General features: G+C 39.2%; 1 protein-coding gene across 2 annotated transcripts in view; it reads right to left on the bottom strand.

Moving 5' to 3' along the window:
- LOC129776330 (neural-cadherin) overlaps positions 1–13,867 on the bottom strand; it is a 107,521-nt gene extending 93,654 nt beyond the window's left edge. The window contains exon 1 of one of the 2 annotated variants that reach the window (XM_055781916.1): positions 13,003–13,867. In XM_055781916.1, coding sequence (XP_055637891.1) covers positions 13,003–13,054 — 52 coding nt within the window. In that variant the 5' untranslated portion in view covers positions 13,055–13,867. The remainder of the gene's footprint in view (positions 1–13,002) is intronic. The other variant, XM_055781917.1, reaches the window with a different exon arrangement.
- Between the last annotated feature and the right edge of the window lie 932 nt (positions 13,868–14,799).

The following is a 14,799-nucleotide window of genomic DNA, read 5'->3' as shown; positions in this document are numbered from 1 at the left end:
GATGATGGTGAAAGCGCACATAAATGTCAATGCATTTGGGAAAGATTTGGGAAGAGACGGACAATCTAGCTGATGTGAAATGCATGAAATTCGTCATATAAAAATGTATGGGCGAATAGCAAATAAAATGAAAGTTATTCTAAATTAATACATTTGTTACCTTGGTACGTTTTTTTTAAAGTAAACATAAAATGTGGATTTCATCAGGAAAATCTTTCATTCTAGACGACAGTTAAGATTTTCTCTAACATGGCTCATGTTAAGTTTTTCATGAATCATTTTGACGTTTAATCTGTGATTTGGTCGTACTAGGTTACCATGTTACCCATGTTGCTGTCACACGAGTGCTCCGTTTGCCTAGTGATGATTCACGAAAACCGATCGCTCTCTCCTTTTTTGAATAGAAACTAACCACTCTTACGACAACTTTTTATTCACAATCATTGAAATTGACAAGAACTGTTAATTGTAAAGATAATATCTCAAATAATTCCCACTCAAAGCTATACAATTTTATCATAGTACATATTCTTTTTGTACTAATCCCAGTTAAGTACCAGACACATCGTTCTTTTTTTTCCCACTCAATCCGAAACACACTCTAGTATCCACCATTCTCTCGGATCATATCGTAAATTTACATAATCTACTAAATATTTATTCCCTTATTAACATGCGGTACACGAGAGAGAGAGATGGTGTGCGCCAAGTCTTCCTCATCGCATCGTATTTTTCGCCCCTGCCCACCGCTCGCAAATCGCTACCAGGACGAGGCACACGCAAATGAACTTTCCGTGAATGATTACTCCCCAAATACTGGCAAGTGACGATAAGAGAGCGCATCCGAGCCGAAATGGTTCGTATAGATCCTCGTCGAATTCATGTCGAGGCAAACCAAAAATATATATAAAAAATAAAAGCAAAGGCAGGACACACAAGTCACAGAGCCGAAAGAAACGTCCGTTTTGAAGTGCCCTCCGGAGCATTTTGTTTGCCGAGCACACACACATCACCAAAAATATTCGATGCTCTGGGATTATTTTTTCCCGTTCAGCAAAACACGAAGGATGTCATTCTGATGCGAACAATATTTGGAGAAGCTTATTACAGTATCCCGCATGGGACCTGTATACTGAGCAACATTACTCAAATCGTCCTCTGTCGTGCGATGTTGCTTTGCTGCTTTCTTGTGCCAGCAGGAGCAGCCGCTACTTAAAATGCATGGACAGGGGCTGAAGGCTCGATTTTTAATCTGTTGTCAGGAAGGATGGGAACGAGGGTTCCGTTGCTCGAGAAAACTATATTTTCTTCGAGCCGAAACATGCTCTCGATCAGGAAGAAGGGGGCGGGAACAGCAATTTGGCTTCGAAGCTAGATAAATCACGTACGTACGTGACCTATTGGCCCCATAAAATTTTATCAAATTTATCGATGGGAAATATGGTTCTCGCCTTCTGTCCGAGACAACGCCCATTGGTCAGCTATGATTTCTTTCACATGCGGCACGTGAGATGAACGGCTGGCCGCGCCAGCAACTTGCGTTAATTAAAAATGGAACTAATTTTCGATACCCATCCACAAGCCGTTACTGTGGATTAAACGATCGCTGTAAATTGTGGCAACAATTTCGGCAAAGCGGAATACTCGATTGAGCAACGGAAGCACTCCATTCGACAATGGAGATTCTGCATGTGCGATAAATGGGGTCACAAGATAAAGTATTGGATTGTGCCAAACTGTGGTACTGTTCGATGTGGAATGTGAATGCGATCGGGCAAACAATTTACTGGCTCGTAAAAGGCAATAAGAGGCAACCGAAGACGGCCCTCTGCTCAGTCTTCTTAACAGCAGCCACTGACAACATATCAGTGCCCTAAAAATCCGCTGCCGAATTTCTTTGGTTTCCCAAGAAGTGCTAAATCCTTCCCTTTAATGAGACTTTTGGATTTGAAACTCCACTGCGCTGCGCCGGATTTGCCGGATGCCTCTGGATGAGAAATGCAATCATTTATCTTGCTGTAATCTACGACGAGCTCGAATCCTTTCCCCGCAGCCAAATTGCTGCCGCTGCTGAGTGGGAAACTTTTCGGTGCGGTTTCGTTCGAGTTTAACAAGACTGGCCGGGAAGAGACGGAAGTAGTTTAAAAATTTGGCTACCATGGCAGAAGTTTCTTAGCTCGCAGAGGCGCAAAGTTATGATGAGTTTTCGGGGATTAGTAACGTACTCGGGGGATTGTGTGGTCAGCTGGTGTGCGGAAGGAAATTCCGTGCAATTGTGACTGATTTGTAATCGTCATCGGATAACAACTGTCCAGGGGGCGGACATCCTCCGGTGGATTGCAACTGGTCGAAAGGGGAGGTCCGTGGAGTTTGTGGATGCAAATCGGATGAATCACAACATCAGGATTTCCGTTTCGTCTGTTGGTTGGACGGTTGAGGTTTAACGATGGATGATTTACGATGTGTTATTCAAGATTGAGTTACACACGAAATAACGCTAGATATTGACTCACCGAAACCTCTTTGACATTGTTTTTACTTCGTGCTGCTGATTTTTAGAAGTTAGCACATTGTTAACTTCGTTAAGCAAAAGTTTAAGAGAAAAGACACATATAAATGCGTCATGCGTAACGAAATAGAATTCGTTAGACATAGCTGCTGTGACTCGAAGGAGACGTATGGAGAACTATCTGTACGTAACGTATTTGATGATATTCTATATTTAGAAAATTGTATCTCTGAAACGACATCGATCACATCGCTAGTTTGTGTCATGTAATATTAGATTATCGAACGAGTAGTATTTGCAGACCCTTGAAAACCCAGACAAACTATTATAACGTATGCTTTCACACAAAATGAAGTGTTCTCGAAAATTTTTGTAATTCTTCCCAAAAAGTAGTTCAAACCATCTTTAACTTGCGGGTTGAATGACAAAAATCGGTCAAGATATGATAAATATACAGGGTGGGCCATTTAAAGTGGAAGCATCTGGCAACCCCATCACTTTTGACAGAGATGTCAGATTAACAAATGTCATACCGCGTTGGAAGCGTCATTTCAGTACAATTTTAACCATGGAACAATACACACCTAAACAACGCGCTGAAATTGTTCAGCTGTACATTCAAAATAACTTCTCAATTGTGTTAACTAAACGTGCGTGGAAAAATAAAAATAAAGTTAAAACATCGCCTGGAGACAACACTATACGTCGATTATATGCCAAATTTATATCGTCTGGTAGTGTTGGTAATGCCAGTCATCTGTCCAGACAACGACCAAGACGTTTCGACGAGAATATTGATGCCGTTCGAGCCGGTGTTGCAGAGACTCCATCGACATCAGGTCGCCATCGTTCGCAAGAGTTAGGCATCGCTCGAACCACTCTCCGACGCATAATGAATTGGACAATTACTGGTTCCAACAGGACGGCGCTACATGCCATACAGCGGCTGCCACGACCAAATTATTGCGCGAAATGTTCCCCGGAAGATTAATATCGAAAAACGGCGATTATGACTGGCCACCGAGATCACCTGATTTGACGCCTCCTGACTTTTTTTTATGGGAATATTTAAAATCCAAGGTATACACTGGTAAACCAAGGACCCTGGCTGCGCTGAAAGACAATATCCGACAAGAAATTGCTGCCATATCGGCCGAAACATTGGGGAAAGTGATGGAAAATGCCGAAAAAAGGGCACATTTTGCGGTCAAGACCAGAGGCGGTCATTTACGAGATATCATAACCAAAAAGTAGTTAGAACAAATCTCCTTGGACCAAAATAAATGAATTTCAAAAAAAAAATTAAAATTCCACTTCTTTACTTTGCTATTGCAAAAACAAATCCTTCTACTTTAAATGGCCCACCCTGTATATGAGATAGATTTTTTCGGTTGAGAAAATATGATTTGATTGAAAACTTACAAATTAAAAAATCCACGATTTTTTGGACTAACCTGAAAAAAAAACAGTATGATGACCAAATAAAAAAAGGGTCCAATTTTTTTCGATAAGGAACGATCCTACCAAATATTACGAAATTTTGAAATTACTTATTGATGTATCGACTCCTCAATGGAATAAATAATCATGAATCTTTAAAATAATCAAACGTTATAAAATGATTCTTTAGTATCGGTTTCATCGAGTAATTTTCACAATTATTATCAATTATGTTATATTTTTGTAAAATTTGATTTACAATGAGACGGGTAAAAACCGTCAACAGCAGCAGACTATACGCTAATCAATCGTCTCTAAAATTCTATCGCATTTTATCGCATGGCATTTGAGAAGACATCCACGGAATGGAAAAAAACTGATAGTTCATACATACATTTGAGCGGTTTTCGAGATCTTTATTTAAATGACAAAACAACCTCTGAATTTGTGCAGATGGACTTCAATTAAGCACTCGTTTCATCCAAACAGTAAGTCATCCAAACAGAATTGAATCACAAAAAACAACGAACCTTTGTGAACAGAGTGACTCTAAGTGCGCTAGTGACCGATTTATTTTTTTATTTTTTCTTCGTTTGCGGAGCAGATTTCATTTGTAAGTACGTAAATTGATAAAACAGTCATTATTTTTTTTGGATTAATTGTATCCAGGCATTTGAACAACTCGTCTCAGGAGTTGGCAGCACCAACTCAGATTGCAGTGAGACGTGGGTGTAAAAACATTGATCATTCAAGCAATTTTGCAGGGGGTCTTCGTAGCCTAATTGGTTGCGTGTCATGAGCTCATAACTCAGGGCCCCTCAACTGTGACCTAGTGTGTTATTCTAGCTACTATGTCCACGCAACAATCATCATGTGTCGGTAATCTTACCGCTCATATTTTCGGTCTGCTGCATCGGTAATTGGCATTATTAATAACGCAACAAAGGAAGCCTCATATCAACAGTCCCGCTGTGAACAGCCCAACTGTGAACATTCGAATAATAGCAATATTCTTACGCCGAAAAAAGGCGACATGTGTAGTGCATCGATAGAATAGAAATTCTCTTACGCCTAAACGGCAACTGTGTTATAGATAAAACAAAAGTTTATCGATATATAGCGATACTCTTACGTCTCAAAATGGTAACAGTGTAATACACAACAAAAGTTATCTTAAGATAAAAAAAATACACGAATGAATTCGGCTCTGTTACAGTTGAATTGCTAAATGAGCCTAATAAAATTAACTGTTGGGATAAAAAAAAAAGTTGCATTGTTTAATTGTACTACTTTATATAAATATAAATGGATTTCTGTCTGTCTGTTGTCTGTCTGATTCTTATGGACTCGAAAACTACTGACATGTTCTGCGATTGGACCCATGAACGTGCGCTTAGTAAGAAAACGTGGATGTGATAACGTAAAATATATTTTGGGTGGGACGAAGTTTGCCGGGTCAGATAGTTTCTAAATAAAATCTCTAATACAAAATTAAGTTTTAGCACATCTTTTCTTAGAAATAACAAAAATTGTGGTACCCTCCCATACAGGTACAGCATTTACTCAAGCGACGAGTTTGTGTATAATACACAGGTCGGGCTCGATTATATACAGTTAAAAATAGCGAAGATAAAATGTGTTAACGTTAAAGTGAAAGTTAATTGGCTATTACGAGTACAGTAAAGGAAAAAAATGTGATTTTGGTAGATTTTAGGAGTTGGATGCCAAAGAGCGGTTAGAACGCTTTAATTTGGTTGATGGAGAATTCAAGTTTATTATACAGGGTTTTCCATTTCGGGCTTCCGAAAGTATACAGCCCTGCGCTGACAACCGTTTGACATAGCTGTCAACCAAAGCGTCATATCGTTAGTTGAATGTCTGCCATTTTACAAAATGCATCGTTTTAGCATCGCACAATGTGTTAATTTTGTTAAATTATACTATAAAAATGACGAAAAACCGGCAAATGTTTTTCGAGCATTACGGACGGATTTTGGTCGTCATGAACGGCCTACAGAGCACACAATCGCTAATGTAGTGCATAAATTCGAACAAACTGGATCCGTAGCGGATATTGTGAAACCTGTGTTTCATCGTAATGTGCGTTCGGCCGAAAATATTGCTGCTGTTGCTGCCAGTGTGGAGGATGACCCGAATGTTTCGATTCCACGGCGTGCTCAGCAATTGGGCTTGTCAAACACATCATTGTGGCGAATTTTGCATTTGGACTTGCACCTACATCCATATAAAGTCCAACTGGTACAAAAATTAGAGCGTGGTGACCATGGAATGCGTCGGGCATACGTCGATTGGGTGAACGAACAACAGCAGAAAAATGCTGAATTTTCGCATCAAATTTTCTTTAGCGATGAGGCACATTCCGAGCTCGGTGGCTATGTGAACACCCAAAATTTCCGTATATGGGGCTCTGAAAATCCACACGTGATTGTTGAGAGGCCATTGCATCCGCCAAAAGTCACTGTTTGGTGCGCATTATGGTCTGGTGGAGTCATCGGGCCGTATTTCTTTGAAATTGAGGACGGCGAGACGGTAACTGTGAATGGTGAGCGCTATGGCCGCATGTTAACCGATTTTTTTTTGCCACAAATTGAAGATATGGATACGGATGACATGTGGTTTCAGCAGGACGGCGCCACGTGCCACACAACACGACAGAACATGGCCATATTGCGAACTAAATTTGAGGGACGGAAAATTTCGCGTTTTGGTGATGCCAATTGGCCGTCCAGATCATGCGATTTGAACCCGCTAGACTTTTTTTTGTGGGGTTATGCGAAAGTCCGTGTCTATGCCAACTCTCCGCAAACTCTTGAACATTTGAAAGACAACTTTCGTGAAGTTATGACCGAGATACCGCCCTATATGTGCCGAAGAGTTATCGAAAATTACCTGTTCCGGATCAAGGTGTGCGAGCAAGCCCTAGGTGGACATTTGAATGATGTTGTATTTCACACATAATGGCATAAACCAAACTTTAATTTGAAATAGAAGTTTCATCGAAATTCTAATTCTAAGTGTGTTTTATTTCAATTTACTTTCGGAATTTAAAGTTGGAAAACCCTGTATAATAAAATTAAGAATAACACCATAAAAACCACTAACTTTGAGTTTTTCACATCTAAAATGTTACTTAAATCCACTAATTTGGAAGTTTCACAACTGTATCCTGTATTAGAATTTCTCATCTCCCAAATAGAAGCTACATAATTGTTCTACGTAGCGTATTTTTTAATCAGAGCCAGTTTAAGGACAGTAGAATTTTTTTATGAATGAATTTTAATGTGAGAAAGGTATTTTATGACTTTATGGGGATGAATCAAAAATTGAATTCTTTTTTTATATTCAAAAAACGAAAAATATATGTATAAAAACAAATAAAAAAAATTTTTTTCACACGATTATATAAAGTGAAAAGAAATCGGAGACTGTATATAATCGACTCCGCCCTGTATATGTCATAGCAGTATAAGAACAATATGAGAGAGCGAAATAAGAGACACAGTTAGTTGTTTCATCATGTGCCCACGATTTTATTTTACTCTCATCATTTCCCTAGATTAATGAAGGAAAGGATGTGATAATTATAAACTGCTACATGCCTAATTATTTTCTAGCTTATAGTACATTAACCCGTTTAATTTAAAATATTTTTTTTTACTTTTTTTTGCTCTTGGAAAACACTGGTATGAAGGTCTGCTCCATACATACAAACATTCTAACACTCGTAAAAAAGGCACTTTTATTTGTGCATATGATGCTTCAACACAAGAAAAAGCATATTTTTCGGTAAGAATTATATCTGCGTTGGCAAAGCAAGTTTGGGTGTATGTTCGTTAAAAAACGTCGAAGTGATTCATCATCTGATCCGTTTCACAGCCGGAAGCTCTCCACAATAAATTGACCGTGTTATTTTACGTGATTATAAAGAACTGGAATTTATATTAATACTGCAAAAAAAAAGAAACATCGCAGCCCAAGTGCATCGTCACCACCAGTGCGGTAGTTCCTGGTCATCAATCATACCATAAGCTAAAACGTTCTTGATAGATGAGGTGTCGTCTGTGCTCGCATTTGCACTAATTGCTTTTTGGTTGTAGTTAGAAACAAACGACAAACGAAACATTGCTGCCGCATTGTAGTACCGTACCGTCAGCACGTGTCTTACGGCAGCCAGCCAGAATAGATGGGAGCTTGGCATGCCAAATGCAAGCTTTGCAACCGCACCGTAAATTTCTGTGAATGATTATTTTTCCATTTTTTTCTTTCGAGCTCTCAAGCTTCTCGATTGAGAACTGTTGGTTTAATTGTGCATTTCGGTCACGTTCCCGTGTCTTTTCTAGATCTTGCATACTGCACAATCGGATGAGGTGAGAAAACTTGTACATTATTTTGGTATTTTATTATCATTTAAGTTCAACACACGCGCTTGTGACAGTCATTCTCTACTTACTGAAAGGTTCACAGGATAGCATAAAGCTGAACGAACTGAGATCACTCAAATGATCGTATTTAATTTTGGACTAGGAAATGTTAGGGGTCTCTTGTTTGAATGAACGATAATTAATAATTAATCACGAGCTAGTAAATGGTACAAATTTTTCAATTGGAGATGGAGTATTCGTTTTTACGCAAAAAGAAAGTGATTTAAAGTAAGGGAGAGAAAAGTTAAGCCGTCACTGTTGTCGATGGATTTGACACAGCTCTTGGTAACAAAAAAGCCGCTTCAGTAATAGGAAACTAAATTTACTAGATTATTCTTAAATAGTTACCTATTCACGAATATTGGGAATATTGCTTCAAGGGAATATTTTGAGCTAAATAAATAGACGATATCGTAATGTTTTTTAAATATATTTCTGAATTGAATGACTGGAACGAAATCCAAAATTCATATTTTAACCTACTAGACTACTATAAAACTATAAAATTTTCCTTCCTCACATTCGTCCATTAATATTTTTATGTGTTTTTAACTCAATTGAACAAAGATAAGCAAATTATCCGTTGTTCTCTATGCCAAAGCAAGAAAACCCTTCTGTACCATTGACTGAACACGAGTGGAAAGGGCTACACCCTAAATTCAGCGAGAGTTAAATTTCATCGCGAGCTTGTACAAGAGCACACTTTATTTGCTTTCAAAATTGAAAAATCTAAATCGCCAAAATTTCACAGAAAAGGGCAAATTGTGTGTGTGTGCGTGTGTTTACTTGGAATTCAAATAGAAATCCAATTAAAGTGCCTTGCGCCAGCTATATGGTTGAGCATTGTTACCGGCAACTGCGATATCTCTCCGGCTCTGTTCGTTCAGCCTTTGAACGGGAGATTATCATAACGAACCCGCTCCAGGGAAATTTCTATGCAAACCGAAGGCCGTTTTCGCGAAGGCTACGTTCCGCTTGAATAAAGGAATGCTCGAAAGGTATTTTTTGAGAGGGGAAAACGGCAGGGAAGAGGTAAAAAAATGCTCCTCGTGAAAAAAGCTGTAAAATTTTTTGCTTATGTATAAACGATTGTCCTTCTGTATAACCTAATCTGGGTGCCCTTCTTGTATTTTCAGTGGAGATTCCGTGCTTAGCTTAGTCGATTAGTAATCAAGTGAAGTCTGTCGGCCCCATTAGTTCAAAGTAATTTCTACAACGCAGAAATAACTCAACTCTGCACCTTTTGAGACATATTTATGGTTATTTATTAACCATCTATTTGATTCTTCAGACAATATTCCTTGGCCGAAAATCATAGTAATTAATGATTGTTAATGAAATTAGAATTTCCACTAGAAATTTAGAGATTATTAAAGCCTGGCTGCCTACAAATGGTAGAGATCAGTTCAGATCAGATCAGTTCGTTAATATTACGAGTTCCATGGTTTTTTCAATTACATATTTATTTTAGGGTTTAAATTAGAGAACATAAATCTTCTAAATTGATATCTTATATCAATTTATTTTAAATTCAAACTATCACGAAACTCTTCCTTGTGTTCCCTCATCAATTCATCAATTTAGAATAGATTAGAACTAAACGTGCAAAGATCGGTTCGAACACGATGAAGAGCAATTTTTGGTAGGAATCAGGTAATATGCACTCCAACGCTATGAATTTACGGATGTCAGCTGCTGATGGCATTTGTGTCGTTTCTTAGAAACAGTTCCTTTTTTACAGTGATTTGGAAACTGCTATCTAATTTGATGATATCATACCTTAAATCGATACATTTTTTTCGAATTGGGGTTTTTACTGAGAGAGAAAGATCAGAGCATAGTACCGATGGCCTCCCAATGATGTTTGGTAACAAATCAAGACTTATGAAAAGGCTGCAGAGCGTTTGCCTAAGGTGTTCATTGTATGATTCTTCAATTAGTCATCGCCAGTAAGATCCTGTCAGGACCATTGTATTGATGCTGCATTTAAATTATCGAATATCTTAAAGATGAATGCGTTGCCTAAATATTCGAATGTATCATGGAACTGTACAACGGAATTATTTTAGATAACGAGGTTCTGCTTTTAAATATCTACATACGCTTATTGTCCCAAGACAATTTAGATTGAATTGCACATCAAGATAAAAATCATTTGCAAACTTTAGAGAATGGCTATGCTCGTCATTATCGAGCCTTTGAATTTTATACACATAAGGAAATTTAAATGAGATCCAAGTTAATCAAGCATTTGTGGCAAAGTTTAGGAAATGGCGTCAGTTTTGAAAATTTTAGACATGGAAATGTCGCCCTGTTCGGACTCCCTGTATAAGCAGTTGAAGCGATATTTTCTCGAATCGACACGAGAAAATGCTACACTTGTACGTAATTCGGGTTTTACCCATTTGGATGTGGCTAATCTTTTTGACGAACTACAGGATGGACAATCCTACATGTGAAATCATTCCTCGGTTCGAAAATTCTTGTTTCGTTTGCTCATACGTATATCTATGGAATTTCAACCGAACATTTAATTTATAGAGATTTTAAAGCAAACCCGAAAAAAGCGTTTCAAACTACCGATTTTTTCATTCAGCGTAATTCATCAATGGTGTATTCCCGAAAATTTCGGAGCACTAATTTGTTTTAAACCGTGACAATGAAGGTAAAAAGGTTGAGTACCACTGGTCTAGCCCGTTATTTGGACTCACTAGCACTATAATGGAGCCGCGTGATGAATATGTTGCTACTTTTACTCAGCGCAGATAACACGTCAAGGACCTTGGTGATCGAAAAAAACGCATAAAAACATTGCGTGTGTACCCAGCTATTAAATATATGAAATGATTTAAACAGGAAAAAATACAGATACAAGGATCTTCAAAGGAAGATTACATTTTGAAGAATTAGTAAAACTATTAGTTAAATATAAAATATTTTTAGTATACCAACTGACACATGATAGTGTACGCCAATGGGTCGGCGTTAACACTTTCGACGCCCCGTCACCCAGATATGAGTGACACTTTCCTTGCTCGAATTGAGTAGGATTTTTAGTAGGTATTTGATATAGGTACCTGATAGGTACCTAAATGTTACTACAGGATATGAAGAAAAATAATAAAATCATAACCATAATATTATACTGTATATACTATACTTTTCATTAATTTATAGTACGGATGGTTTGTACTGCAGTTCTTTGCAAAATCCCTATACTATGACTTTGGCATGTGTTATTGTCATCAATTCGCCTTCAATTGAAAACAAACATTGCTAGATCATGTAAAAGTTATCTATAAACTAAGTTTGATCTTCATTTAATAATTTAATCGCAAGTTGGGCTCTGCAAGAAACTCAAAAACGTCGCGTTGGGCGTCGAACGTGTTAAGTCAGAGGGTACCAAGTCGCAAAATAGAAAATTTCGAGTTATTGATTGCATTTGGTTGAGCATTTTGTTATCTACATACCACATTTATCAGATTTGGAAAATCGCGCGTGCAGCAGGAAAGACGTATCGAAATTGTTCTGAATGCTCAGTTAAATTTTTTTTTTAGCACCAAACTTCAAATTCGTTTTTCTAGAAATCATAAAAATGTCACATGGTCCGGTCTGACTTATCACCGACCATTTGAGCAACGACCAAATATTGTTTCTAGATTTTCTTAATTTTCAGTTAGATATTTTCGAGCCTCCTAATAAAAAAAATGTCAAAAACGAGCGCAAAAAATATTTTCTCAACGGTATGCTGTATGGTTATATCAAGTAGTTTATTTAGCTTTTTAGTTTTTATTCAGGAACAACAAAGGATTTTTCCTACGTCTAATTATTGTATAGGAATATAAATGACGACAATTAGCTTAAAATACAAAAAGGCCCGAAATCGACTTATTTACTAGATCAAACGGTTGAATGTGTATCAGCAGTCCCTTTGACTTTCACAAGAATGAAAACAAGAATAATCTAAATGCAATACGTCTAGTTAAAGATTACAACATGCTTGGCACACTTTCTGAATTAAACCCATTCTTCGTTTCTTGTAAATTGCACTGCAATACGCCTGCTGCTGTTCAGAGCTACATTATCACAATCGATTGTTTATTGTCTGGCCCGAAGCAATTTGCTGCAAATAAGGTGTAACTTTTCGTCCATATACCGGTCCAAAGGGTCACAGGGTTTCCATTCTAAATACATTCCGTCCTCGTCCACACACCCACGTGAAGATGGTTATCGTAAGCATCACACCGAAACGCACACTCAGACACTTCCAATGTCCCAAAACGAAACAAGTTTCGCAGAGGCGACCAATCTTAAACTGCCATCAAACCTAATGTATCCATTAGAATGCACTCCTACACAATGTCGCCCATTTTGGCAATAAAATGGCAATAAAAACGAACCGATTCAACACCGCTTCTCCACCCCGAAAAATATCGTCTGCCACGATCGAAATCACAAAACTTTCAAGCCATTAAATAGCATCTCACACCATCACAGGAATACGTATCGCAAATTGCTGTTGGTGTTTTATTTCGATACCGATTCCCAGCACACTCTTCTCCCCCTCTTGATTCAAACTGAATTTCGACCAAACCACGGTTGTAACTTTACCTAAATACGTGCTGTTTGTCAGTACCCAGAAGATCTTGAGTGGATCTACCATCACTTTCGACAGGTAAACGTGACGATGATGATGATGGTGGTAACGAGAGCACAACAGCAGTGGCGGCAGCAGCAGAAGCACCGCCAGTCACCAGCAGTGATATCCTTTCTGGAGCGGAAACACTTCGGCGAGGAGCAGCAACAACACTTGTGGCCAGAACAGTGGCAGCAGTAATGAATGCACCGGCATAAACATATACTTCAAAGGTGCCAACACCGCTAAGCACATTACAAATTCTATCCATGCAAGCCCATTCAACTTCATCTCAGTTGCGTTGGTTTTGGAGACCGCTCGAACATTCCAAAGACAGCCCGTTGTACCTTCGGTGAGGTCACTGTGGACACTTTTGGGTGGGGTTTTCTGGCAGCCAAGCAATCACTTCCACTAACGATGATGAATCGCACGGTGGGTCACTCGGGCAGGGCATTGCCGCAGGTTTTCAATATAATCACATCATTAATTAAAATTTCTTCCACGAAATAACGCAAACCACTCGCTGCGCCGTAGGCTTCAAATTATACGCCCAAACCGTAATCCTGTGTATGTATTAATCCTTCTTTTTGGCTCACGTGGGCCCACACACAAACACACAATCCGTAAGCACTGTTTATTGCGCTGGCTTCCACCACAAGGGGAAAACGTAATCAGATTAAGAACCACTGCCGCCGGCTAAAAGCACAGACACTAACCACATAACCGCGGAACTTAATGCTCGAGATAAGCAGCATGCATCCGGAGTGACGAAATTTTCGGTCAGTGTTCACTCTCCCTCCCACAGGATCTGTAACGAATCACCGAACCAACAACGTGCGCGTGCCGCTTGCAACTAACCTGGGGTCTCGAAGGTGCCAATCGAAGGCTCACGCTAACGCCAGGAACTCGTTCTCGTGAGACTTCCGAGTGTTGTCGGGACCCAACGAGAGAACCGTTGAGAACCAAAACAAACAGCACTCGGAGGGGAAACACCGAGGATTATAGGGATTCTCTCGGTCCTTGCTCATCTCTGCCGCGAAACCCACAGCAGAACAGCCCACGTGAAATGAGCAAGTGAAAGTTTGTTGGCGTATTGTCGGGACGACTATGACCAAGCCACTCAGCTGCACTCATGAAAAATCAGTGGAACGGAGAGCGGAGGTTGAACGCGAAAAAAAATGTCGTTTCCGCCTCCGGCTATGCCGCGATATTCACGCGGGAGAAACGTCGACGCATTCCTTTTTTCGCGCGCGCTCTCTCTCTCTTGTGTTTTGTTTGCTGCCACCATTGATTCCCCCGGCGTGAGGATACCACGCGGATGGGCTGCCGATAGGACGATAGGGCTTGCATTTAATTAAAAGTTTTTAACATTGTTCCGCCGCCGGCCGGGGGAGAGAGAAGCAGGGGGCGGTGGGTTTACGCGCAGATCCAATGGATGGCGTTCGCCTGGTGAACAAGCAAACAGTTACTCTGCTAATTTGAAATCAAATCGAGTAGATACAAGCTAGTGGCGACGATTTGCTAGCTCCAGGCAGTGATTTAGTATTTTTTGTGGCAAGGGAGACGGTAAAGTTTTTCGTACTTGCGTGTTTGTGTGTGTTCGTTCGGTGTTAATACTTTCATAAAATTCGTTCAATGGAGTACATTGGAAATATATAACGAGTCTTAATTAACTGTTCGCTATGACTATTTTTATGTATCTCATGCTCATATGATCATTCGAAAGAACATCTACATATTGCAAAATTAATGAGGTTGGTTAAAATCAATCG

The sequence above is a fragment of the Toxorhynchites rutilus genome, chromosome 3 (genome assembly GCF_029784135.1).
Source record: "Toxorhynchites rutilus septentrionalis strain SRP chromosome 3, ASM2978413v1, whole genome shotgun sequence".
NCBI lineage: Eukaryota > Metazoa > Arthropoda > Insecta > Diptera > Culicidae > Toxorhynchites > Toxorhynchites rutilus.
This window is presented reverse-complemented; position numbering and strand designations above follow the sequence as displayed.